At 45.8% G+C, this 25,285-nt stretch overlaps 2 protein-coding genes across 2 annotated transcripts in view; one reads left to right on the forward strand and one right to left on the reverse strand.

The window, feature by feature from the left end:
* Positions 1-3,017, forward strand: part of ZNF598 (zinc finger protein 598) — a 30,024-nt gene extending 27,007 nt beyond the window's left edge. The window contains exon 12 of the mRNA XM_032230184.1: positions 360-3,017. Within this exon, the coding sequence (XP_032086075.1) occupies positions 360-725 (366 nt within the window). The 3' untranslated portion in view covers positions 726-3,017. The remainder of the gene's footprint in view (positions 1-359) is intronic.
* Positions 1,665-24,512, reverse strand: SYNGR3 (synaptogyrin 3). The gene is made up of 4 exons (XM_032230185.1): positions 24,414-24,512; positions 10,200-10,437; positions 7,321-7,463; positions 1,665-6,498 (listed from the first exon to the last, which is right to left on the reverse strand). The coding sequence occupies exons 1-4, from the start codon at positions 24,510-24,512 to the stop codon at positions 6,286-6,288; spliced, it is 693 nt and encodes a 230-aa protein (XP_032086076.1). The 3' UTR covers positions 1,665-6,285.
* Positions 24,513-25,285: the final 773 nt, after the last annotated feature.

Consider the following 25,285-nt stretch of genomic DNA (forward strand, 5'->3'; position numbering starts at 1 on the left):
CACTGAATTGTGTTGAATTTGATAGGGCCCAGTGTTCAAGTCTTCTAAAGTGTTGCCAATTCCTTCACCCAGCTTAGTGTTGTCTACAAATTTGATGAGTTCGGTTCCCTTGCTTTCTCCTGCTGGAATTGCCAAATCCTTATGCAAAGTGGGAGAAGGATCTGTTACTGGATGATTTCCTTGGCTATGGAGAAAAAACTTCCATGGGATCTCTCGGCTTCATTCTTGCACATAGGGATTGTGTTTGTGATCTAATATGTTTGTGCCACCACAGATCTGAGCTTCCCGTTTGCGTTAGCGCCAATTCAGGCTTAGCTTTCTTCATTTCTTTTTCCTAAATGTCCAATTTCCCTTCCTAGGGTCTGATTTCAGCAGAGCAGTACTACAAAAGCTGCCAGGAGCTCTTGGGCGAGAACTTCAACAAGATCTTCAATGAGCTCTTGGTCCTCCTGCCAGACACAGCCAAGCAACAGGAACTGCTCTCTGCTTACCAGGACTTGAAGGTCAAAGCTCCAGCTGGCTCCTCCTCCCCCTCCTCCTTGACCAGGTCCAAGAAGAACCGAAAGGGGGTCTGGCACACAGAACCGCCTTCTGATCTTGACTGCTGCGTCTGCCCCACCTGCCAGCAGGTGCTGACCCAGCAGGACCTTGTTTCTCACCAAGCCCTGCACCTGGAGGAGGAGGAGTTCCCTTCCTTGCAGGCCATTAGCCGGATCATCAGCTAGCTGTCCCAGGTGACCAATAAAGTTAGTCTCCCTCTGAAAAGTGGCTCTTCTCAGGCAGGTTCTCTACCCAGGGGAGAGGAGCCAGCTGTGTGCGTGGGCCAAAGGGCCTCCTGACCTGTGGAAGAAAAGCAGGGGGAATTCAATGGTGACAGACTAAAGGAAGACGTAGCTGTAATAGAAACCTGGGGGCAGTCCTTCTCCCCTGCAGAATAGGATGGAGCAGCAGGGCGACGGACACTTGGTTTACTGTTGTGGATAAGAATTTAACTCCTAGCTGGCCACAGCAAGGATGCCGGGCAAAGGGCGGCGGCTGCTTTCTGAAGAGGGGAAGGTTGGGGTTGGCTGCTGAGAAATAACGAAGAGCGGCTCCCAGGGTCTGTCCAAAGGGATTCCAGAAGATGGGAGAGAATAGTGACAGGTTTGGGCAAAGAATGCCGTTTGGCCTTTCTCTATCCTTCTTTCCCTCATTCTTCACAGTGTTTTGCAGAGAGGACTTTGTGGCTTGTCTCAGCAGGAAAGAGTCCTCAGGCAGAAGAGTTGCCCAAGAACCCAGAATCTGTTGCTCTCAAGTTGTTTCTAAAGGAAACCTGGGCCTTTTTGTTCTCTTAGACTTGCATGCGGGGGAAAGGTACCATTCAGTGCTTTCTTTACTTCTCACTGTAAGTGTAGGTTTCTGTCCAGTGATGTGAGTTCAGTTATTTCCATGGTCTTGAGTGCTCGTGGCTCATTAAATGCTGCTCAGCAGTGACCCCTTCCTGATGCCTCAGTGCCATCCTGGCATGTTCTTGAAAAGGGCTGCTTGCCTGGATCTCCGCCCCAGTGACTTTGGATGCCCTGAGTGTTGCCAGCTGCTATCCATGAGTTCTGTCCTGTTCCTTCTCCAGACCATCTCCAGCAGCAGAGTTGAGTTGCTTCCATAGAAAGGTTCTTGAGACTGTAAAGTTGGTCAGAGGCTCCACTAGCTCTTTACATTCAAGAGTAGACATTATAAATATGATTTACGATTTTCTGTTGTGTTTTTCCTCTCTCTTCGCTCTGTCTTCTCCCCCTCTCTCCCTCCCCCTCCCTCCCTCTCTCCCTCCCTCTCTCTCTCCCTCCCTCTCTCTCTCTCACACACACACACACAGAACCACATGTGAGTATTCAAGACCCAGCACAGGCCCCTTGAATTTTCATTTTGTGTACATATATGTGGCATATAATTGGATTGTGCTACTTCCCACTGCTTCTATTTAAAGAGGGAGGGAGACGACAGAAAACATTTGATGTCTTGCGAAGCAAAAAGTACAATCTACAGATCTGCGACATTCATTTTTGTGGGCTGCCTTTAGTTCCTGAGGATTTGGTGTTAATTTTAAAGAGCAAAAGTGGTAGATTCGTGTTTTTTAAAATCACTATTTGCAGAGCACTTTGCTGTAGCAAGTTGGTCGTTGAGTTCCAAAACTGAAGCGAACGTTCTTTTATGTTGGCAACGCTTGTAAGAAGACCTGTAGCCTCAATCTCAGACAATCTTATTTTGTCTTCAGATGAAGTTCAATTTACTGTTTCTGAGTCTTAAAAGTTGCGTTTTTCAGCCAACATTTTCCAGTCGTTTCCACATTTTCCCTGCAACTATAATAGAACGCAGGGCTCCTTTCAACTTCAGCCAAGGCCTGGGACTGCAAATCAGCTCTCCTCTCACCCGTAACATATTCATGGATCTCCTTTGCCACTCCACCCCCACATTAGGCCTGTTTCTACTGGCAGGACATCCCTTTTTTTCCCTTCCTGAATGCCCTGCGGTGAGACTGTATGTGGGGGTCCTGAGGATTCTGTGGTGCTGTTTTTTGCCCCAAGCTCCTGCTCCTTTAGGCTCTCTCTTGAAAGTAATGGCTCCCGTTGCAGTGTTTTCCCATTGAGCACGAATGGAAGACAAGGAAGCTGCTGCTCCTTACAGTAGCACCCCCCCACCTCAGTCTGACTGGGGCTCTTCATGAGAAGAAGAGCCATCAGCCTCAGCCTGGGTAGGACAGCTCAGTTGCCCGGCATCCTGGAAGGGATGACATAAAAAGGAGCCCTGCTGGCCTGAGAGGATGCCTCTCAATAACCCTGCGCCAGGCATTTGGATCACCCGGTGGCCTCCCTTCCCCAGGAACATTTTGACACGTTTCAGGCTCTTCCTTTTAAGCTCTTTATTGGAAAATAAGTTGTAATCGCAACACCAACCATTAAATTAGCACAATCACAGACTAATCTGTTGTTCAAAATGTATAGCTATACTTATATACATAAAAATGTAAACATTAAAAAAAATCACACGGTCGGCTTTTCTGTTACAGTGCATGTTGGATGACTTCAAGTGGCCACTTTTTTCCTGCTGTTGGTGATGAATGGAAGCCTCTTTGATCTCCGAATTAACCTTGACAAGAAACAAGGAGAAGCCAAAATGGCAGTGCAGCAATTCCGGACTTTTCTCTCCCCTCCAACCAGACCTCTGCCAATGGGGATGGTTTGGCCGACCACAGAATGGTTGCCGGGGTTAAGGAGAACCGGAACCTGCTTGAGGCAGAAATCCAGTCTAGGGAAATGGGTTGCCTGCACTGCCTGAAATGATGGAGGGTTTCTTGCTGGGGCAGGAGGAGGCCAAAAGGGAGGCTTTTGCAGCTGGGATTGATCTGAAGGGAGAATTAACCTGCTGCTGCTGCTGCATTAACAAGGCAGAATCATCCCTGAAATGCCCACTGGCCCTTTGCTGGGACATAAAAGGGGATGCTGGGTGGGCTGAGGCTGCTGCTCGGGAGTCCCAAAGGGCGCCAGTTCCACCTGCTTTGGCCGTGGGGCTCCCGTGTCACTCCCTGGAAACTATCTCCCTCCTGGAGTGCTGATGGTTTGTGTCGTCCTGGCCGTCCATCCCTGCAGTGCTCTCTGGGACAAAGGCAGGTGGAGAGAGAGCTGAGGGAAAGTGGAGTCTTAGAAGGAAGGGCCAGCCTCTCTCGCCTCTTTGGCAGTGGCTGAGGGCCACAGGACCTGGATGTAAATCCTCCTGCCTGGGGAGGGTGAAACCCTTTGGCTTCTCAAGAGCAAATTGGGTGCACTGGAGCTCTCCTTTTAGCACATTCTTTGGGAAAGTGACAACAGCCCCACAAAAGAGTTTTAGAACTGGGACAATCCTAACATTTCAGGTTATGTTGTGGGTGTGGATTGTTCAGGATAAAAACAGCCATTTTCACCCAGTTAAGGAAAGAATTGCTACAGAAAGCAGCATGGCTGCTCTGACCCATTTGCTGCAGGTTTGTGCTGAGGAATTGTGCCTGGATTCCGTCAGCCGCTTGGCCCTTGCTGGGCGTGGGGAGGGGGATCCGGAGCTCCCTCATTTCCAGCCCACCCGCAGCTGCTTCCAGTACAGTGCTGGCCCAGCCACCATCTTTTGATGATCTAACTCCATCCCCCCGAGCCAGAATCGGGCTGAGGTGGGCGCAGTGGAGCTTCTGGCTTGAGCCAAGGCCATGATTTGGGATTAGGCTGGCTTCGCTGCTACACACACACACACACACACACACACACACACACACAACACCGTGTGTTCTAGTCCACACCATTTTCAGTGTCAGCCTTGAGTTGTGAATTCTGCATAACACATTGACACAGCTTTGTCCAAGCCACCGAACCAGTTCCCGCCTCTCCCCGTAAGCTCTGGAGGCTGAAAGGAAGGGAATACATGCGTAGGCAGCATGTGCATACATTCAGAACAGTAATCTATAGCACATGAACAGTGACCGAGACGTTTCTACCACTCCACAAAACATAATCGCCCGTTTTTTCTTTTTTCCTTACAGTTAGCACAAGGGTAGTCTGAAAAGGGTTTCTTCATAGTTAGGAAAAAAGTACACTACTGAACAGACATTTATTTCACACGTACAACCGAGAGAAACATTTAAATATTTGATAATTCTGCTTCTGAGTCTGCATGGTTTCTTCCTAAAATGCTGAAACACAAGTTTTGTGAGGTGCTAATATCGCAGTGTTCTCTCTAAGGAAAATACTGTATTGCTTCAATTCTACCCTGTTTTAAAAACATCTTCAATCTTGCACTGCTTTTGAACTGCCAAGGCTGCCTTGATCACCTGGCAGAATCAAATCTGGTGTATTTTAAGGCTGAAATATGTCCACGGCCATTTTAACAGTCCCTGTGAAAATTTAGCGTATTGATTATTTACTATTTCTGTTTGATTTCTGCCTTTCCCACTCCCAAGATATCTGAGGCAGCTAAAATATACATTATCCCACTTTCATGGTTTTTTGCACTTGGAATTATATTATAAATACTTTTTCTTTGAAACTTACAAAACTTGTCCCTATGAAACGGTTACTTGAGTTGCAAAGGAAAGGGAGTTTTCTCAATGTTGTAAAGCTTATGCCAACATGTATCTTTGTTTCAGAGGAAATCATAGGTAGCCTCAAATGAGACGTGGCTTTTTAAAGGAGTGGGAGGAATAACATTTTTGTCTCATTCATGTTGAAAAAGAGCATGCCAAATGTTAGTAATCTTAACCACTGGGGGCCACCCAGTGTCTGGAATCAAGACTACTTTTGTCTTTGAATATCCTCCCAACTTTCCCTCCCCTTTCTGATTTCTCAACAAGAAGATCATAGGGGCCACCAAATCTTGAGATGGCACCTAAGTTGGCCAAATGCTACATTTCGTGCTGTTGAAGGACTTTTATTGGTTTGTTTCCTGTCTGGAACAAGGTTTAGTTTTTGGTGCTCAAATTAAACAACAAAGTGTCCTGGAATACCAGAAACACGGGTGCAGCATATGTACATATTTATTGTCCTAAATATAGCACTTATATACACCCAACTATACATCAGAGAAGATGACCACAGCTATTCTTTCTGGTAGTTTAATTTGGCACATTCCTTTTTAACAGTTCTAAGTTCTTTCTAGGAGGAAAGAAAATTGAAAAGGAGGGAAAGAGAAGACTTCTAAGAGTATCTGGGAGAACTATTGTTTTGTGATTACCTTGGAAGTACTTGAAGTACCAGCTGGCCAGGAAAGATGGGCACTCTATCTGGCTGGTCCCTTGGGTATTCATGGCATCTACAAACAAGGAACAGGGCTTTGATCACGCAGTGGTGGCTGCCATCTTGTTTTGGCGGGGCACCCATACCGCTCCAGCACCCCTGTGTCTTGCCAGGGTTTTTGTGCACTTGCAGCCAAGTGTCACATGAATAAATGCCACTGCAGTCAGGGAAATGGGAGTTACAGCTTTTCTAGAGTTTCCTGCTTAGAGGGAACACTGTTGCCCTTCTCTCTCTTTTTAAAGTAAAAATATCCTTGGACAGATAAGACAAGAACCACTGTACAGAATTCACTGCACCATTAGCTAAGAGTAAGTTTAACCCAGCACATAACTCACCACATGTAAAAAAATTTAAAAAAGGAAAAGGAAAGTACTTTTGAATACACTTGCAACCAATCTGTTGACTATACTTGCATCTTGTGGTATGTCAGCCCATTTTTATGGGTCTGGTTTCAGTTTGCTCTGAAACCCCATTTGCGGGAGGGTCACCTGCCCCTTCAGTAAGCTGGCACCTGGTAACCTTTGGGGCTGGTGTTCAGGGTCTCGGAGAATGGTGGGCTCTGATAGGTTTCTGTGCTTTCGATGCCACCGCTGGTGGGAGGGTGTCCCGGATATCCTGCCATGGGATCAGGGCCAAACTGATCCGTGGCAAAGAGAGACATGTCAGTCCCCATCCGGTATCTTTGGAGGGCTTTTATGGTCAGGGCAACCTGTAACAGCAAAGAGAACATTTAAATTCTGTTTTAGGCCCAGGACTCTTCAATATCTTCATAAATGACTTAGGTTAGGAAATAGAAGGGGAACTTGAGATTTGCAGATGACACTAAACCAGTAGGAACAGCCAACACCCCGGAAGACAAACTCGGGATCCAAAAAGATCTTGACAGACTTGAACAATGGGCCTTATCCAACAACATGAAATTTAATGTGGAGAAAAGCAAGATTTTAGGCAGGAAAAACCAAAAGTACAATTACAGATTAGGTGAAATCTGGTTCAAAAACAGTAACCATGAGAGGGACTTTGGAGTCCTAGTGGACTATCACTTAAACATGAGCCAGCTTTGTGTGGCAGCAGTCAAAAAAGCTAATACAATCCTTGGTTGTATAAACAGAGACATAGAATCAAAATTATCTGAAGTATTAGTACCGCTTTATAAACCTTAGTAAGGCCGCAGCGGTATAGAAGTCTTAAGTGCTATTGCTATCTATATCTTGAACTTATCTGAAGCCCCACCAGGTCTTGTTCCCTGGAGTTCAGACACTACACAAAGCCCCCAAATATTAAACAGACTTGTGCAATCAGAGCCCCAACACATACACACACACACACACACCCCTATACATCATATGGCACAAGTATGTATACCATCTTGACTTTTTGACACACATGCACCAATACACATACAGGTGTCCTTGTCAGGGATCATGAAGGGTATAAATATAGCATTTTAAAACATTAACTCTTAAGGCACAATTAGCGCCTGCAAGGCTACCAGCTCTGGGCAGGGGAGCCCAGAATGTGTTATTCTTACCCAGGAGATGATGGAGAAGAAGGAGAAAGCAATGGCTGCTCGGGCAGCATCTCCTCCTTGTGATGCCCCTTTGCTGGCAGGGGTGCGTTGCCACTGGTTGGCCAGAAAGCAGAACGCCACAAACCAGAGGAAGGACCAGAAGCCTGTCGAGCAGAAAAAACAGTCAGCACCCCTGTTGCTTGGATACATTTCAAGGTAGACCAAAGAACTCCTGGAAACAGAACCGCTCAGAGCAGACTTTGCAGTGCCTAGGAGGGCTGCTGGCATCCTGGAGGATCAGAGGAGAGCAACTATCAACTGTGGAGTTGTCAGCTTCATGTCAGAGCAAGGCCCTCTTTAGGTGCACTTAGACAACATGCTCCAATGAAGGAGACGAAGCAAAGGTTTGTGGCCATCAAATGGTGCCTGGCTCCCCTTCTCTCTTTGGGCAGAATTTCTAACTCGGTAGCTCAGAGGATACGTTTAGACATGCCATCACTGGACCTTTCTTGTAACTCCTCTAAATCTCTCCTAAAAGTCTCCAGGCTAAACTAAAGTGTTGTTAGGTGGGCCCCCCCAGTTGTCTGAATGAGGACACCCTGTGCCTCCACTTCAGCTTTGAGCGTTGTTTCCAGTACTGCGCTGCCCCTCTCAGTCCTGGACTCTGTCGGCTCAATTGCCCATCAGTGACCTGGACAAGGGATCGGAGGGGATGCTGGTAACGTTTGCAGGTGACTCTGCTGAGAAGAGTGGCTAAAGACGTTGACAAGATCAAAACCTCCCATCCTGGGCCGAAATGAACAGAGAGGAAGGGGAGGCCCTGGGCTGTGGTCTGCCCTGCCTTGAAGAACGGCTGGAGAGGCAGGTGCTCTCTTGGGGTGGACAGAGAGGAGCAGGGAATAAAGCAGGGCACCCTTCCCTGCCCTGGTCAGACCCCATTTGGAACACCTGCTCCAGTTTGGGGCACCCCAGTTCAGATGAGCAGGGTCAGATTGGAGGAGGGTTACAGGAGACTGGGAGGGAATTCGACCCCTGTGAGGAGCAGTGAATGCCCCGACTCCACTCAGCCTACAGAGAAGGACTCTAAGGGCAGGTGTGGGAGCCCCCCACCAGATATCAGCAGGGTTGCCATGCAGAAGAGGCCTCTTATCACAAAGGACACAACCAGACCGCAGCTAAAAGCCCTCGGAAGGAGGTTCAGGCTAGACGTCCGGATAGTGCAAGCTGTCAGCCAGGGAAAGAGAGCCACCCCATGGAGACGTCCGCTCTGCGAGGAGGCAGAGCTCTGATCATGCCCACCGAGGGGGCCTTTTTACCACCCCAGCTCTGTCTTGCCCTCTGTGTTATTTTTAACAATACTGCAACATTCTTTACTTAGAAGTTCTACTCCAGGCAGTCCTCGACTTACAACATTTCATTTAGGGACCGTTCAAACTTACAATGGGAGTGAAAAAAGTGACTTATGACTGTTTTTCACACTTATGACCATTGCAACATCCCCACGGTCATGTGTTCAAAATTCAGACGCTTGGCAACTGGCATGTACTTATGCCAGTTGCCCTGTCCCAGGGTCACGTAATCAGCTTTTGCGACCTTCTGACAAGCAAAGTTGATGGGGAAGCCATATTCACTTAACAATCATGTTACTAACTGCAAAGATTCACTTAACAACTATGGCAAGAAAGGTCATAAAATGGGGTGAAACTCACTTAAAGAATGTCTCAGCAACATAAATTTTGTGGTCGTAACTTAAGGACTGCCTGTACTGCTTTGTGTTACAATTTAGAACCTGTCAGATCCGCCAGGCTCAGCTTGGATCTCAGAGGCATCCTGCCATCCAGGTCTGGAAATAAGGCATGGAAGGCAATAAAGCTTTGTGTGCACATGATGGGAAAGAGGGAGGGGGGAATGACAGGTGATAAGCTCAGAACCAGTTTGTACCAGCATCCAAGGCCAGGCAGCCTGAGAAAATATGTGGATTAACCCAAAACATTTCAGCATTCTCAAAACACTTTAGCGAGTTCTGATTGGCTGAAGATGAACTGGTCTGTATCTTTTGAGCGCAGGAAACTCAGAGCTTGCCTGACTTTACTGCAGTCAACATCTCTTAGTAAAATAACCTTTTGCTTCAACCAAATGGAGTTGAGGGTCTTTCTTTCCTAAGGGACCAGATTGGGCGGGTCTAACATTAGGAGAGCTCTTGGGTTCCCATGCTCAAAAGAAGTCTGACTAAACCTTTGCCTTATCTCATCAAAAATAAAGGGTCCAAGGACGGGCAGGAAGGTCCTGGGTCTTGTTGATCTGCAGCCCTCTTGGCTTCCCAGTCTTCCTTTCAATTCCAAGGCAAGTTTCAAAGCAAAAACACCCCCACTCTACATCATCACCCATGAATGCAGCCAGCTGGAAAACACCCCCAAAGGAAACGTAAAAGCCATTCCCAAACGCCTTCAGAATACACTGAGAAGATGGAAGGAAGAAGGAGGGAGAACATCTGAGAAGTTGTAAAACAGATTTTAACACAATAGTTTTATTGCCTGGACTAACTGTTTTTGCTTTTCTTTGGTTGGATTTCCATCAGAATTGAGCAGGACTAAACATCGTCATTCCTTACACACCTGCAATTGTTCAAGCACTTTGTAAGACACACTTGTGCCAGCCCACCTGGCCTTTGTCCATGGGCAATGTGGCATAAAGCCATGCTCACTGGATTCACCAGGTGAGGCTCATGATGTGTGATTTAGCCTGTTTCGGCTGTTATGCAAAGCCATGGTCTTGTTTGTTTTGGCACCACATGCTATGTGGATACAAGAATGTTTGGTGAACCCAAGTCTGGGTTGATTATGTGGTGTGAACCAGCCCCCGCGTGAGTCAAACTCCTCGCTCCATCCCAGCGGACATACCAGAAAAGCCAAGGTCCAAGAGGACAATGCGCTTCCTGTCCTTCACACTGCTGATCTGCTGGAAATAGAGGTCCATCACCAGGAAGAAGCTGCAGGCCAGGAAAGCCAGCAGCCCTATTGCGATGCCATAGTTGCAGGCTCCTTCATTGCTGTTGAAAATGCAGTGCAGCACCGGGGACGTATCTGTGTTCACATAACCCTCATTGATGATGGAGCCAAACACCACAATAGAGAACACCTGCAATGGGGGTGGGGGGAAGGAAGGAAAGAGAGGAACAAGGTGAAGTTGAAACCTCAGCTCTTTCCAAAAGGGTTCATATTATACCATGTTTCATTTCTGGTCCATCCTCAAAACAACTTATATAAACCAGAGAAAATATGCTAAAACATATCAAGAGAGGATCAAGAATGCCTGTATCTGGAGAAGGTCTCCACTCTCTGATTATTGTACAACACATATGTCTCAAGAGGGGAAGGTTTCAGAAGGGAAGAGTACAAGTACAAGCTCATCCCTATTAAAATTTGACCCAATGAGAACAGTGCATGCCTCTAGGACGGGGGCAGGTAGAGTCAGCCCAAAGCAGGTGCCATCACCCTGCCTGGAAACAAGATTAGGATGGATTATTTTAAAAGCAGATGTTAACGTGCCCCCTCCACTTTAGCCTTGCTCCATGGGGGGGGGGAACCAGGAGGGGGTGTCAAATCAAGAGGTGATCTCAACCCCATGATTGAATATTACAATCACAGAACCTAAGCCTTGTATGTGAATGCTGTGTACATCCCATGTACCAAAGGCTTTGACATGGCCAGCATCCTTCTTCATGGATGTTCCACCCTGCCCGAGGCCCCTGGCCTTTTCTATTCTAGAATCCAAAAAATCAGCCCATTAGCTTTCAGAACATAAGAAAGGAAAAAGGAGATTTACCGGAAATCATGGTGGAAATATTAGCAAAAGCACTTGGAATAGAGAAGGAAGAGATGTTGATGGGGATAGACGAAATTTATAGAGTACAGACAAACTAGGTGAGGAGACATAATTTACCAAAGGAAATACATGTTAGATTGGTGAAAAAATCAATCCGGGATGAAATACTGAAGAAAACAATTGGTAATCATAAAGCAAATGCCAAGAAGGGTCAGAGAAATGTGAAGACCGTATCAATTTTTTACTTCAAAATTAATCAAATATAACATCAACTTCAGATAGCTGATACTGGAAGGCATCATGGTCTTGTGGCAGGATAAAAGACACAGAATAGACACAGTGGACAAGGCGGAGGAATTCTATAATCCATATGTTGTAGTATCAATCAATATGTAGTAATGAAGAAGAAGTAGAAGAAAGGGAAGAAAGAGAACTGAGACTGGTAGAAAAAGAAAAGAAAATATTACAAATTAAAGAGAGGGGAGATGGAAAAGAAGACAAGATGGAGAACTATGAGAGAAGATACCATGAACCAGTGGTGGGTTCCGGATCCCGTTGCAACAGGTACAGTTGCAACGGTGCCCGGCGTCCTCCACATGAAGGGTGCACGCTTGCATCGTACCTTCGAGTGATGCCTCCGCAAGCCTCTGTGACACTCCAACTGCTTGGTGGAGCATCGCACAGGGGCTGTACATGCCATGCCCATGCGCAGAAGCACTGAAGGCTTTAAAGGACAGGTAAGGAGCTCAGGTAGGCAAGTGGGCCCTCCGGAGCACCGTACCAGAACTCCGGGCAGGCTCCGGTACACCTGTACCAGGGAGTACCACCTGCAACCCACCACTGCCATGAACCAAAAGAAGTTAGAACAACAAGAAGCACAAACTGATGTATAGATAGAGAAATGCAGGAAGACTCACCCTTAAAAAGAAGGAAAACATTTAATAAATTAAAGAGGTTAAACTTGGATATAATTGCAATACAGGAAGTCCATATAAAAGAAAAAGAAAAACTACTGTTAGAATATACCAAACTAGGGATCATATATGCCTCATTAGCACAACAAAAAAGAGAGTAGTGCTATATATTAAAGAGGCGATTTCAGCCAAGCAAATTTATAAGGGTGAAGATGGAAGGATCCTGATAGTAGAGATAGAAATAAATGAGAAAAAAATTCTATTAGTAGAAATCTATGCTCTGAATAGAGAACAAGAGCAATTTTATATGAAATTGCATAACATTATTTGTGATATAACATGACAACATTTGTATTTTGGAAGAGTACAATGCAATAACTCATAAAAAATTAGACTATAAAAGCAATAAGACAAAAAAAGGGAAAGAGAAGAACTTTACCAAAAACTTTTTTTAAAATGGTGGAGGAACTGAAAATAAAAGACATTTGGAGAGAGAGAAAACAGGGTATAAACCAATACACATACTACTTGAATAGACACCAATCATGGTCCAGAATTGACATGCTCTGGACATCACTAGAATAGCAATCAGACATGAAGGAAGTTGAAATTGACGTGAACTCTGGGCAGACCATAACCCCATGATAATTAGTTTGATAGGGGAAAAGAGGACAACAGGGTGGACATTGAAAAGACCGATTTGAAAACATGAAGAATTAAATTAATAATGGAGAGGTGACAAAAAAGTTTAAAATTCAGAAGAGTAAGAGGCAAGGGTGTCCTTATCCCCATTGTCATTCATAATGACTCTAGAAGTGTTAACGAGGATAATATGGAAAGAAACACAAATCAAAGGTCTGGAAATTAGGAAATAAGTTTTTAAATTGCAAGCATTTGCAGACGATTTAGTTTTTATTCTTGAACCACTAAATTCAGGTTTGAGGCTGATGAAAGTATTAGAAGAATAGGGAGATGCATCCGGATTGAAAATTAAAAAGATAAAACTAAAATGATAGTTAAAAAAACATGCCACTCCGCCCGAGGCCCCTGGCCTTTTCTATTCATCTGCCCAACAGTCAGTCTTTCGCCAAATGCTGCATCAGGGTATCTTCGAAAACCTTCTCTCCTCCATGGGGTGAAGTTCCAAAGAGCATTTTAAAGAACCACAGATAGGTTTCTAGCATATGCAGCAGAAGCACCCAAAGCAGCCAAGAGGATCTTCAGAAAGTCCCTGGGGCCACGGGACAGGAGGACTGGCGGGCTTTCTGACAGAAGAGACCAGCAGGGCGTGGAAGCTGCTTGGAAAGAAGCCCTGGGCGGCTGGGAAAAGCCAGGGCCTTGCTGACTTCTGAGTGGAGGAGAGCAGATATTCCAGGGCAGTAACAAGGCAACCTCAGTTCCCCACAGAAAGCCAGGCAGGATGGAAGACCGTTACTCTGGGGATGAGGAACCAGGAGGACTCCCAAGGGGGAAACATCTAAGAGAAGACAATGGACAGTTGTCCATTGTGGCCAGGATAACCCAATGAAGATGTCTAGGCAAGTCAGAGAGACTTGATTCCCTTTTGGAAGCCAGGAGAACTTCCTCAGAAGAGGAACGACAGAAGAGGGAGGAGAAGAACAGGGAAGCTTGAGGAAAGGTCCATAAGTTAGAAGAAAACAGACTACGGTCAGCACAGGTGTCCTTGGCCACAATTCTATAAGCTAAGAGTTGGAAATAGCAATGAAAAATAAAACCGGGGAATTTTGCCCCCATCATGCAAATCAAGATGAAGTCGGTTTCAAGCCTCCCCTGCTGTGATGCTTTTCTCTCCTCGACTTCCCTGTTTGCAAGCTCCTCCGGTCGGAGCTCCTGCGCAGCCGAGCTTCCTAGCAGGACCACAGCAGAAGCTCTCAGGCACAGCAAAGAAGCAGCTCTGGCCTAAGGGCAGCTAAGGGGCTCTGGACTGTGAAGGGGCTGCCAGGGATCAAAAAGCAACACACGAGCTGTTAAAAAGTGGAACACCTGGAGAAGAGGACTGCCCGGAAGAAGGAAATACTGACCAATACTGTCCTCCCAATGGTTAATATATGAGAGAGGCCCTCGGGTCTCCTATTCTCCATTCCTTTTTTTTAAAGTTTTTATTTTACAAACATAAACACATCAACAACAAACACATGACTTAGGACAACATAGGAACCAAAAGTTCCATCAAAAACCATAGGGCAGTTCCGTATTGGTTTCTTTGCAATTAGTATTTTCCCTTTCTATAATTAGCTATTCATAACCAAATATTGCTTATCTCTAATGTGCTATATATACATACATACAATTCCAGGTAAACATCGTTATTCTTTTTCTTTGCCCATCTTATACTATTGTTATTCCATTTAAGAAATTATAGAGTACAGTTTCGATTGTATTGATTACCATACCAAGCCTCTATTATGACACCACCTTATTTTCTTTTTCTTCTTTTCTCTCTCCCTTCCTTCTCTACTTCCTTCCTACCTCCTCTCCTTCCCCTTCTTTCTTCCCTTACCTCTCTCCTACTCTTACTCTCTCTCTTCCCCCTCCTACTCTCCCTCCTTCTCTTACTCTCCCTTCTACCCACCTTTCCTTATCTCTTTCTTCTTCCCTTACCTCTCCTCCACTCTTCCTCTTCCTTCCCTACTGTCTCTCCTTCTCTTTCTCCCCTTTCCATCCTCCTCTCCTTTCCCTTCCTTCTTCCCTCCTTCCACTACTTCCTTCCTCCTCTCCTCTCCTTCCTTCTTCCCTCCCTTTCTTTTTCTATTGTTACTGGTGTCTCTTTCAAATCTCAGTTTATGATTTCTTGGAGATGGTATTTCCACAAACCCATATAATGTCATATCATTTTTTTTTCTTTTTCGTTCTATAGTCTGTATACCAACATTCAGTCCATTCAAATTTATCGAGATAATTGTTATTTCTTGATCATCTTTAACTGGGGTTGGGTTTTTTTGCTTCTGGTTTGTATCTGACTTTTCCCTTTCGCACGTTCCTTCTCTGCTCTCTCTATTTCATGCCTCTGTTCTTCTCTCCTGTTTCTTTCGTTATGTTCTGATGTTTCTTCCTCTTGACCTCCACTTTCCAATTCCTCCTTGTTTCCTTTTTCTATTTCTCTCTTGCGGGCCTGAACCTTGCTGTTCTCAAGCAGAGGAATTTCTGACGGAGATTTCTGTTACGTATGGACATACGTTGTTTAAATTACATGTTTCCACATGCTCACCAGGGATTGTGGCCTTTCCGCAGATGCCAGCGGAAAGGCTACATTGCCAAGGTGTCCATAGCATCCCAGCCCACCCTGTCCCATCCAAGACCCATTGTTCCGCAGGGGAGACAAAACAACCCATGACCCGGCCAACAGTGGAGTAGGTGGAGAGAGGAACAGCACCAAGCTCAGAGGGAGATCCATCACACCACTGTGGGCCACTCAGATGTCTAGGAAGGAGAAAAGTTTCATACCACAATGACCATTGAAGGGGGACCATGCAAGATGGAGCTGGACACAGGATCATATTTTATGATCGTGTCCTGGCAGACCATTAAGAAATTGAACCCGGAAGGAGAAAGGAACTGATGTCGTGACGATATGATGTGCAATCTAGGGGCTCTGGAGATCGCAGCCGATACTTTTGCCACTAGATGGTCCATCTGGACCTAAACCGTCCCGAAGAGATGGTGACAGGGAAGAGTACATCTTGCTGATCTCAGGGACATCGCAAAGTCCCTGATTGATCCAAGATAATCTCTTCTAGTCAGTGACAAAAAGCACAGCCTCAAGCTGCTGAAGTCGGGACAGCTCTGCAACGGAAGGAAAAGCGGAAAGAGAAAGTGTGTTCATCTGGTGAGGAAATTTTATTTTTATAAAAGACTGCCCCAAAAAGATTGAAGTTAAATTAAATTGGTAAAGAAAAGGAAAAAAAGTGGCGGAATTAAGCATTCTTGGACAGTGTGTTATCTTTTTTTATTTTATTTTTTCTATCGATGGAAGTTTTGTGAATATTTTTTACTTTTTAAAGTGAAAGTTTCGGATTTTCTTCTATTTCGTTTTTTATCTATGTATTAAATTTTTTCCTTTACTTCTACAATATTGGTTGGGATGGATTTTTTCTTTTTATTTGGTTTCATTTAAGAACTTTATTTCTTCCAAAGCCTGAAAAATAAAGAAGATTTAAAAGGTATATAAAGAGGGTAGCAACCTTAGAGGGAAAAGAAGTTACACTGCCACTTGGAGGTTGGAGGTTGAGAACTGGAAACATTGCTTTTTCTTTGTTCCCTTTCATCATTTTGACCTTGCACTTCAAAGGCTTCAGCTTGTTTATAAAGAAGGGCATGGATTGTTTGGTGCTCTCTGGATGCTTGTTGCTAGCTGGAAAAAAGCGAAAACAAAGATTTGTTTTTAAACTAGAGTGGCAGTGTTTATTAATTGCAAGATGACACAACTTCAAAAAGAAACCATAACACTACAATAGATTATGTCGGCAATTCAAAAATTATTAGAAACAACAGAGAGAATTGAAAAGAGATTTGAAAATTTTGAAAATATAAATTTTAATGTGGCAAAACCTGATGGAAAAATGGAAGATACTCAGCAAATAGAAGATATTCAGCAAATGGAAAAAGTGGAGGCTGGAGTTCTAAAAACCCACAGGGGGAAATGAACAAAGAGGCAAGATAACCGTAGATATTGACAGTGAACTGAGTGTGGTTGGAGATGGAAAGAGCAGAACAAGGAAAGGGAAGATAGATGGAAAGGTGCTTTACTACAGATTTCATGGTATAGAAGAAGGAAAAAGAGAAGAATGGATGGACTTAAGGAGAGACATTTTGACCAAAACACTACTGATAACCAAAGATAAACTGATTAAGGAAGCTGATGGAGGGTTTCAAGATTTTACAAGATATGTAATAAGCAACAAGTTGCGAAGAGAAGTCCAAACAAATTTGATTAAGGAAATAACCAGAAGATCAATTCCACAAATGGCAAAAGAAATAGGACTACACTATTACTGAAAAGACACAGGTTGAGATATGAAAATTAATAATAAAATACTAGTCAAATTTAGTTAAAATTAGAGCATTATGTTAAAAATGTAGTGATAATTATAAAGGTAAATTAGGTAAATAATTGATAATGATAATAATGTGTACATATGTATTGGTTTGATAAGAGGAAATTTGGTATAAATTTTTAAATGGTGAAAAAGGGGGGAAAAGTAAGTTAAACATAGTTAAACTAAATGACTGATAATGATAATAATGTAATAATTTGTATTGATATGATAAAAGGGAAAATTGGATATAAATTGTAAACAATGATTAAGAGGTTTAAATGTTTTTGTTAAAATTAGAGCATTATGTTAAAAATGTAAATGCATAAAGTTAGATGAATAATTGATAAGGATAACAATGTGTATGTATGTATGTATGTATGTATGTATGTATGTATGTATGTATGTATGTATGTATTGGTTTGATAGGAAATTTGGTAAAAAAAATTAAATGGTGAAAAAAGCAAAGGGGAAAAAAGCAAGTTAAACAGTCAAACTATCATTAAATAAATGACTGATAATGATGATAATGTAATAATTTGTATTGACAGGATTAAAGGGAAATTTGATATAAATTGTAAACAATGATTAAGAAAAGAGGTTTAAAAACTTTGTAAATTTGTTATAAATTTTTAAATGGTAAAAAAGGGGAAAAAGTAAGTTACAGTCAAACTAAATGATTGATAATGATAATAATGTAATAATTTGTATTGACATGATAAAAGGGAAAATTGGATATAAATTGTAAAAAAGAGGTTTAAAATTTTTGTTAAAATTAGAGAATTATGTTAAAAATGTATTAATGGATAAAGTTAGATAAATAATTGATAAGGATAATAATGTGTGTGTGTGTGTGTGTGTGTGTGTGTGTGTATGTATGTATTGGTTTGATAAGAGGAAATTTGGTTAAAATTTTAAATGATGAAAAAAGGGGGAAAAGTTAAATGTAGTCAAACTATTGCTAAATAAATGACTGATAATGATAATAATGTAATGATTTGTATTGACAGGATAAAAGGGAAATTGGATAAAAGTTGTAACAATGATTAAGAAAGAGGTTTAAAAACTTTGTTATTAAACATAATTATTTTTTTATTTGTGTTATAAAGGAATAATGTGATTGGATGATATTGAAAATAGATAAGGGAATGCCACTATGTAGTTCTGTTTTAAATTTTTGAATGTTTGTTATAAAGGGATGTTAAAACAACTATAGTCATATGAAGGATGAGGTATGATGATAACAACCATATATAAATATATATGATGTAGATAATTTGATATGAATTAGAGGTGATGACAGGGAGGGATGCACGAAAACTCTGTGTAACCAATTGACACACTTTCTACAACATTGTAATGGAGGATGATTTTATTTGTTTTTATTTTAAAAAAATTTCGGGGGGAAAAAATAAATTGAACCCGACAGCCAGCAAGAAGCTGCTCAAACCACCAAACATCCGGCTCAACGACTACCAGGGGAACCAGATCGAGTCCTAGGAAGCATGGAGGTCAAGGTGGTGTTCCACGAATTCCAGGGCCGTCTACCCCTCACAGTCAGTGCCAGCCACCGACCATCCCTACTGGGAGTGGAATGGTTCAAGCCCCTGGGGCTAAACATCACTGGCCTGCATCAAATTTCAAGCCATGACCTGGATCGGCTACTGGCAGAGTTCACGAACGTCTTCGATGGGGGCCTAGGTAAATATACGGAGAAACCCATTTCATTTAACCTAGACCCCCATGTAACCCCCATCAGTCTCAAACACCAAAAGGTTCCCTTTGCTCTACGTCCCAAGATAAATGAGCAATTGGACAAACTAATTGCCCAAGGAATCCTTGTGCCAACTGACCACACAGTATGGGAAACCCCAATAGTCACCCCCGTGAAGCCAGATGATTCCGTCCACCTCTGTGCGGATTACAAGTGTACACTGAATAAGGCCTTACAACAAAGCGCGTACCCAGTGCCAGTTGTGCAACATCTGTTGCATTCCCTAGGAAGCGGGAAAATATTAGCAAAACTGGACCTGGCCCAGGCATACCAACAATTGCCTGTGGACAAAGCTACCGCAGTAGCACAGATGATTGTGACCCACAGGGGGGCTTTCAAATGCACCAGACTGCAGTTTGAAGTCAGCATAGCCCCAGGATTGTTTCAGTGTTTAATGGAGTGGCTACTGCAAGGAATCCCTGGGGTGGTGCCATACTTCGAAGGCGTATTCATCTCAGGGGACTCCATAGAACAGCTAATGGAACGCTTGTGTGAGACTTTGGGGAGGTTCAAGGAAAAGGGACTTAAAGTGAACCCAAAGAAATGTAAAATTGGCTTGAGGCAGGTAGAGTTCCTGGGATACAGAGCTCCAAGCCTTCTTAGGACTATTGAACTTTTGTAGTATTTTTTTACAACAGAAGGCAATCATTGCTGAGCCGCTGCACAAGCTCCTGGGAAAGACAGCGCCATGGAACTGGGAAAAGACTGGGCCTTTGCAGCGGTAAAAGAGCTCCTATCCTCCAACAGCATGCTCATCCAGTTCAACCATACTTTGCCAGTTCGGATCACCTGTGATGCCCCCCCCCTTCAGAATAGGAGCGGTCCTCAGCCATCGCCTACCGGATGGATCAGAAGCTCCCATAGCCTATTACTCCAAGATCTTGACCCCAGCTGAACACAACTACAGCCAGATCGACAAGGAAGCCTTGGTTGCAGCCGCAGGGATCAAGAGATTCCATGAGTATGTGTATGGCAGACATTTCGAACTCGTCACAGACCATAAGCCAGAGCTGGGGCTCCTTGCCGGGAACCAACAAACCGTACATGTCCCCAAGGATGACCAGATGGGCCATTTTACTCACGGCGTACTACTGCGAGCTGATCCACCGCCCAGGGAAGGATATCAGCCACGCCGATGCACTCAGCCATTGCCCATTACCGGAGCTGCTGGAAGAACCTGACCACGGTACTGCTAATCAACGTCAACCCAGCCAGTCCAGTCACTGCCAGGGACATTGCCGAGTACACACAAAAGGACAAGGGGTTGCGAAAGGTTCTGAACTGGGTGTTGAGGGGGTGGCTACAGGAGACACTGAATGAGGAGTTCCAGAGCTACCAGAGTAAGCAAGCTGAACTATCAACTATCAAGGGTTGCTTGTTGTGAGGGGAGAGTCATTGTACCCTAGATGCCGCGGAGGCGATCCATTGAAGCCCTCCACGAGGGTCACCTGGGGATAGTACGGATGAAGGCACTAGCCCGGAGCTACATCTAGTGGCCCAATATGGATAAGGACATCACGGAGTGGGTAGATCCTGCCAGGAGACATGACCAGCCCCACCCCAGGCACCCATGCGAGAGTGGGAAGCAGCCAAGGGACCGTGCTCATGCATCCACATTGACTTTGCGGGACCAGTAGAAGGACAGACGTTCCTGATCGTGGTGGATGTTTACTCCAAATGGCTGGAGGTCGTTAGCATGCAATCAATCACACCACCATCAGAGCTCTCCGGAAACTTTTTGTGACCCACGGCCTACCCGACACTCTAGTCTCCGACAACGGCCCCCAACTGACCACCAAAACAATGGACGCATTCCTTGCAGAGCAAGGGATCAGGCATGTTCTCATTGTCCCATTCAATCTGGCAAGCAATGGACCGGCCGAGCAAATGGTGAGGCTCACAAAAGAAACCTTCACCCGAATAGGACCAGGAAGCTGGCAGGAAAAGGTCAATCAATTCCTTTTCACCCAATACATCACCCCCCCATGCAACCACCAACAAACGTCCAGTAGAGTTATTGATGGGGAGAAGTCTGAGGTCCAGATTCGACCGGTAACACCCGGCCTACCTTTCAGAGAACCCCCTGGATTCCGCTCGACCAGCCTGGGAGTTCAACATAAACGGCCAGGTATTCGCCCACAACTACACCGGGTACCCAATTTGGCTGTCGGGGCGAATCGTGGCCGTCACTGGGCTGAAGTTGTACCGAGTGGAGCTAGAGGACAGATGAATCTGATGGAGGCATATCGACCAGCTCTGACACTGCCTGGGGGATGCTGAACTGAGGAACCAGGGCGATTGGACCGCACCCACCAGCTCAGAACATCTCCTGGAAAACCCCAGGTCTCCACCCCGCGGAGCATGCTCAACCACCAGCCAAGAAGCAGATGGGCAGGAACTGGCCCCACCAAGCCAAGAGATCAAGGGACAACCATCCAATCCAAGCCGTGAACACGTAGCTACATCCAAAGCCATCCTACGAAGAAATGGCATCTCAGGAGCTGAAGGAACCAGGCTGGAGCTTGCAGGGCAAGGAGCTCCAGAAGGTTCTTTCCCAGGCAGCTGGAGGAACAGCAGGCTCGACTGCACCGGCCCAGCTCTGAGGAACAAGTGATCTGTGCAGGTCAAGTAGGAGACTGGCATGCCCCACCTACCTGAAAGACTACGTCAACTACGTAGGCAGGGGATTGGACATTGTTCATTCTAGGAGGGGATGGGTGTTACGCACGTATGGACGTTGTTAAAATTACATGTTTTCACATGCTCACTGGGGATTGGTTGCCCAAACCCCTAGAAGTTTAAACTACTGTCATTGGCCGGCTGGTCTGCCAGAGCTCCTTAAAAGGTGAGCTCCAGCAGCCCAGCCGGCAGAGCACAGTCACTTACTCTTGCAATAAAAAGTGCTGAAACTCACTCGCGCCTCTTGCCTGCTGCTTCTCGCCGACCTAACAATTCCAGCTTGTGAAATTGCTAAATTTGGCTTCCTTCATCACTTGAGCTCAGTAAGCATTCACATCATGGAAGCTCATCTACTGCATGACTCAAGTTATCTTTGCATCTTGTGGCTGAGAACAATATCCTTAAGAATCTAATAAAGTCCCCAGCAAAATCCTTGTTGGCAAGGTAATAAACTTTGTACTACACATAGTACTAATGCAAAGTTCAGCAACAGCAAGCGAACAATTCCATATGACACAGAGAAAGCTTCAGGGCCTGCAGAAACCATTTGGGTGAAGCAAGGCTGGGAACACACCAGGGCTCTGGGCTGCTCAACATTACAGGCCTCAAAACACAAAGGTGCTGCTTACCCAATTTGCAGCTGCTGCAGCTCTGAAAAAAACAGACAGCTTTACAGAAGAAGGGTGGGCAGACTGGTGCCAACCTTCCCCAAATATTGATGACTTGGCTGATTTTAACTTGGTTTGGGAGACCAGTCACTTGCCCAGAAAAAAAGGGAAAAACCCAATCAAGCTGATGGAAGCATTTTGAGGGGAGCAATCTTATTTATTTCTATTCTGATAAGCAGGCATTCAGGGAAACATTAACGGCCATTTTGGAAGCTCAGCCATTAATAAGCCCAGCCCATGGCAGCCATTTTGTGAGAGTGCCCACAAAATAGAAGATAGCAAGTGCTGTTCAGAAACGGGCAACCAGATTCAGGAGGTGGGTGGGTGGGTAGGCGAGTTAAAATGAGGGCTGCTTGCTTTATAGCCTGACTCTGGCAAGAGGATCTTTCTAGATTTGATCAGCCTCAACTTGCAGTTGCTTCTGAGTGGCCAGTTCCTTTCTGGGGCTGCTGAAACCCCCTAGATTGCACCCTCTTTATAGGTGCAGCCTGAGCAGGGCAATAGTATGAACAAGCTTATCAAACCTATTTTATTGGTTTCTACTGACCCTCTCAAAGTACCGAGAGAGGAACAAAAACTAAAGGCTGAAAAGGGGATATTTAAACAATAGAGCCCCTGGCTACAAACGGGTTGCTGTTCACACAACACAGAAGCCTTCAACAAGGTCACTCTGTTACTGTCACGGATAATTGTCTTTCTTTTCATGATCATATATCATTTCTCCCTCTCCCCTGTCCATAAACACCTTTATTTTCCAGAAAATAATCCATACCTGAATAAGGCCAAAACGTTTAAATAGGCCAGGGAAAGGTCAATGAAGTATTTCTCAGTCTTGGCAACTTTAAGCTATGTGAACTTCATCTCAGAATTCCCAGCCAGCAAGCTGAAGTAGGAAATGCTAGTTGGGGAATTCTGGGAATTGAAGTCCACACATCTTAAAGTCTAAGCGTGAGAAACACTGGCCTGGCGACTGTATGTATTCAAATCTACTCGGCTCATTTTAATCTGGTTTATCATATTGCTTAGACCCATCCCAATTTAGTGCATTCATGATATTGTTAAATAATAAAGAAAATGGGTTAATTAAGGAAATGAGTTTCCTTGTGAATGTGGTCTGAGGAAGTGGAGAATATACAATACTTTGTGTATGCTCAGATGACAGCCTCCTCTAGATTATATTTCAGTCTGAGATTGCACAGCCAAAGAAGATTATGAAGGAAAACCTGTCTTCAGAGTCCTGTATGCTTGTGAGAGTGTTTCTCCATTGACTTAAAACATTAAACTAAAGATTACAGGTTTCCCCAGCAGCAGCAACAACAATAACAACACATACATCCTGGTCTTTTTTCCATATAGATTTTCAATCCTTTTCTTTTTAATTATCTTACTGGTAGTATTTCAGATAATTGCCGGTAGCATATCAATGACATTATCTATATGCCCACCGCCTTCCTCACCCAAACAGATTCGTGGGAATCACTTCTGCCCTTCAAAAGAGGCAGCACAATCGCAGCAGCTTTGGGGGCCTCGGCAGGAAAGCCCACCTAAGGCGGGGAGGAGACCCCAGGAGAACCGGCCTCGCAAAGGAGGGGCCGGGGGCTCCCATCGCCGCCGAAGTTGGGCAGGAGAGCAGCTCTTCCCCGGCGGACCCCGTCAAGGTGCCGAGCCCGCTCCCCCGAAGGCGGCCGCTGCCCTCCTTCCCCTCGGACCGGCGGGAGGCCTTGTTCGCTTCCCCGCCGCTGAGCCGGCAGCCCCGAGACGGGAGGAGCCCCCTCGGCGGAGAGGCTGCCGGCCGAGATGCCGCAATCGGCGCTTCCGTGGCGCCTGGCTTCGGGGATGGCGAGCAGCAGGGTCGGGCAGGGCGGGCTGGCACGGCGGGGACGCCTGCTTGTTGCTCCCAAGGCAAAGCGTGGGGAGGGTCAGGGGAAGGATCGGAAGACCTGCAGGGGACAGTCGGGTGGCTGGAGGAGCGGCGGGAGGCAGCTGGCCGGCTCTCCCCTTCTCCCATCAGTCACCTGCCCGGCTCCCGCTTGGCGCCCCCCAAGGACCAGACTGGCTGCGGATGATGGGACGAGGAGGGTGCCTCGGAGCCCCCGCGCCAAGGAAGGCGAGAGGAGCCAAGCGGCCCCCGCGCTGTGGCGTCGCTCCCTTTCCCGGGGGCAGCAAAGGGCTTCGGGGGCGGAGGAAGGGGCGCTCTTACCCCGGCGAGAATCCTGAGGAGGGTCTGGGGCCGCCTGGCGAATTCCGCGGGATCCACCGCCGCGCCCGCCCGCCCAGCTCCGAAGGAAGCGCCCTCCATCGTCCCGCCGCCGCCGCCGCCGCCTCGAGCTGCGAAGGCAAAGAGAGGAGGGGGCGGCGGCGGGCAGGGACGGGCGAGCTGGCGCCACCACCTGCCCGCCCGCCAGCCGCGCAGCCCGCGATCCTGCTGGCGCTGCCCTAGCCGCTCCGCATTGCTCGCCCCCGACCCCGCGCGTCCGCCCAGAAGGGTTGCCCCGACGCGTCTCTGCCCGTGGAGGGGTCCCACTTCCCACGTTCATGCCGACGCGAGTGGAAGATCTGCACCGAGCTAAACCTCGGCGACGCGAGGCGGAGGAAAACGGCTTTTCATCGGCCCCACCAAGCTAAGACGCCGCCACCTTTGGCCAGCCTCATTGCTCGCCCCAGTTCGACTATCCCGGTCCATCATTTTCAGTCAGTTATGAGCTTTGTAGTCCGGCCTACTTTGGACAGGGCTGCCGACCCCTATTGGGTTACTGTACTCCACACCCTCTGGGTTTGCTTGTTCGTGCTTGGCTTGCAAATTCTAGTAGTGCCGATGCAGATTTCTGTAAGCCACGGTTAAGCTAGCAAACTAACCAGCGTTTTAACAGTAACAGAGTTGAAAGGGACCTTGGAGGTCATCTAGTCCAACCCCATGTTCACACAGGAGAGGAATATATTAGGGATTCGAACTGCCGACCTTTCTGACCACTGCTTTAATGCCCCTCACTTCTCTGGATCATTGATCCCCACAGCAAACTACTCTTGCCTCTGCATTGTTGTCCTGACATTAAATCTATACTGGTCTTCCTG

The sequence above is a fragment of the Thamnophis elegans genome, chromosome 14 (assembly GCF_009769535.1).
Source record: "Thamnophis elegans isolate rThaEle1 chromosome 14, rThaEle1.pri, whole genome shotgun sequence".
Taxonomy (NCBI): domain Eukaryota; kingdom Metazoa; phylum Chordata; class Lepidosauria; order Squamata; family Colubridae; genus Thamnophis; species Thamnophis elegans.

Excerpts from the sequence above, each read along its gene's own strand:
- SYNGR3 (XM_032230185.1), bottom strand. The coding sequence starts at position 24,512 with ATGGAGGGCGCTTCCTTCGGAGCTGGGCGGGCGGGCGCGGCGGTGGAT. Across the intron at positions 10,438-24,413 it reads TCCTCAGGATTCTCGCCGGG|GTGTTCTCTATTGTGGTGTT; the intron begins GTAAGAGCGCCC and ends CCCCCATTGCAG. Across the intron at positions 7,464-10,199 it reads CTTGGACCTTGGCTTTTCTG|GCTTCTGGTCCTTCCTCTGG; the intron begins GTATGTCCGCTG and ends TCTGCTCGACAG.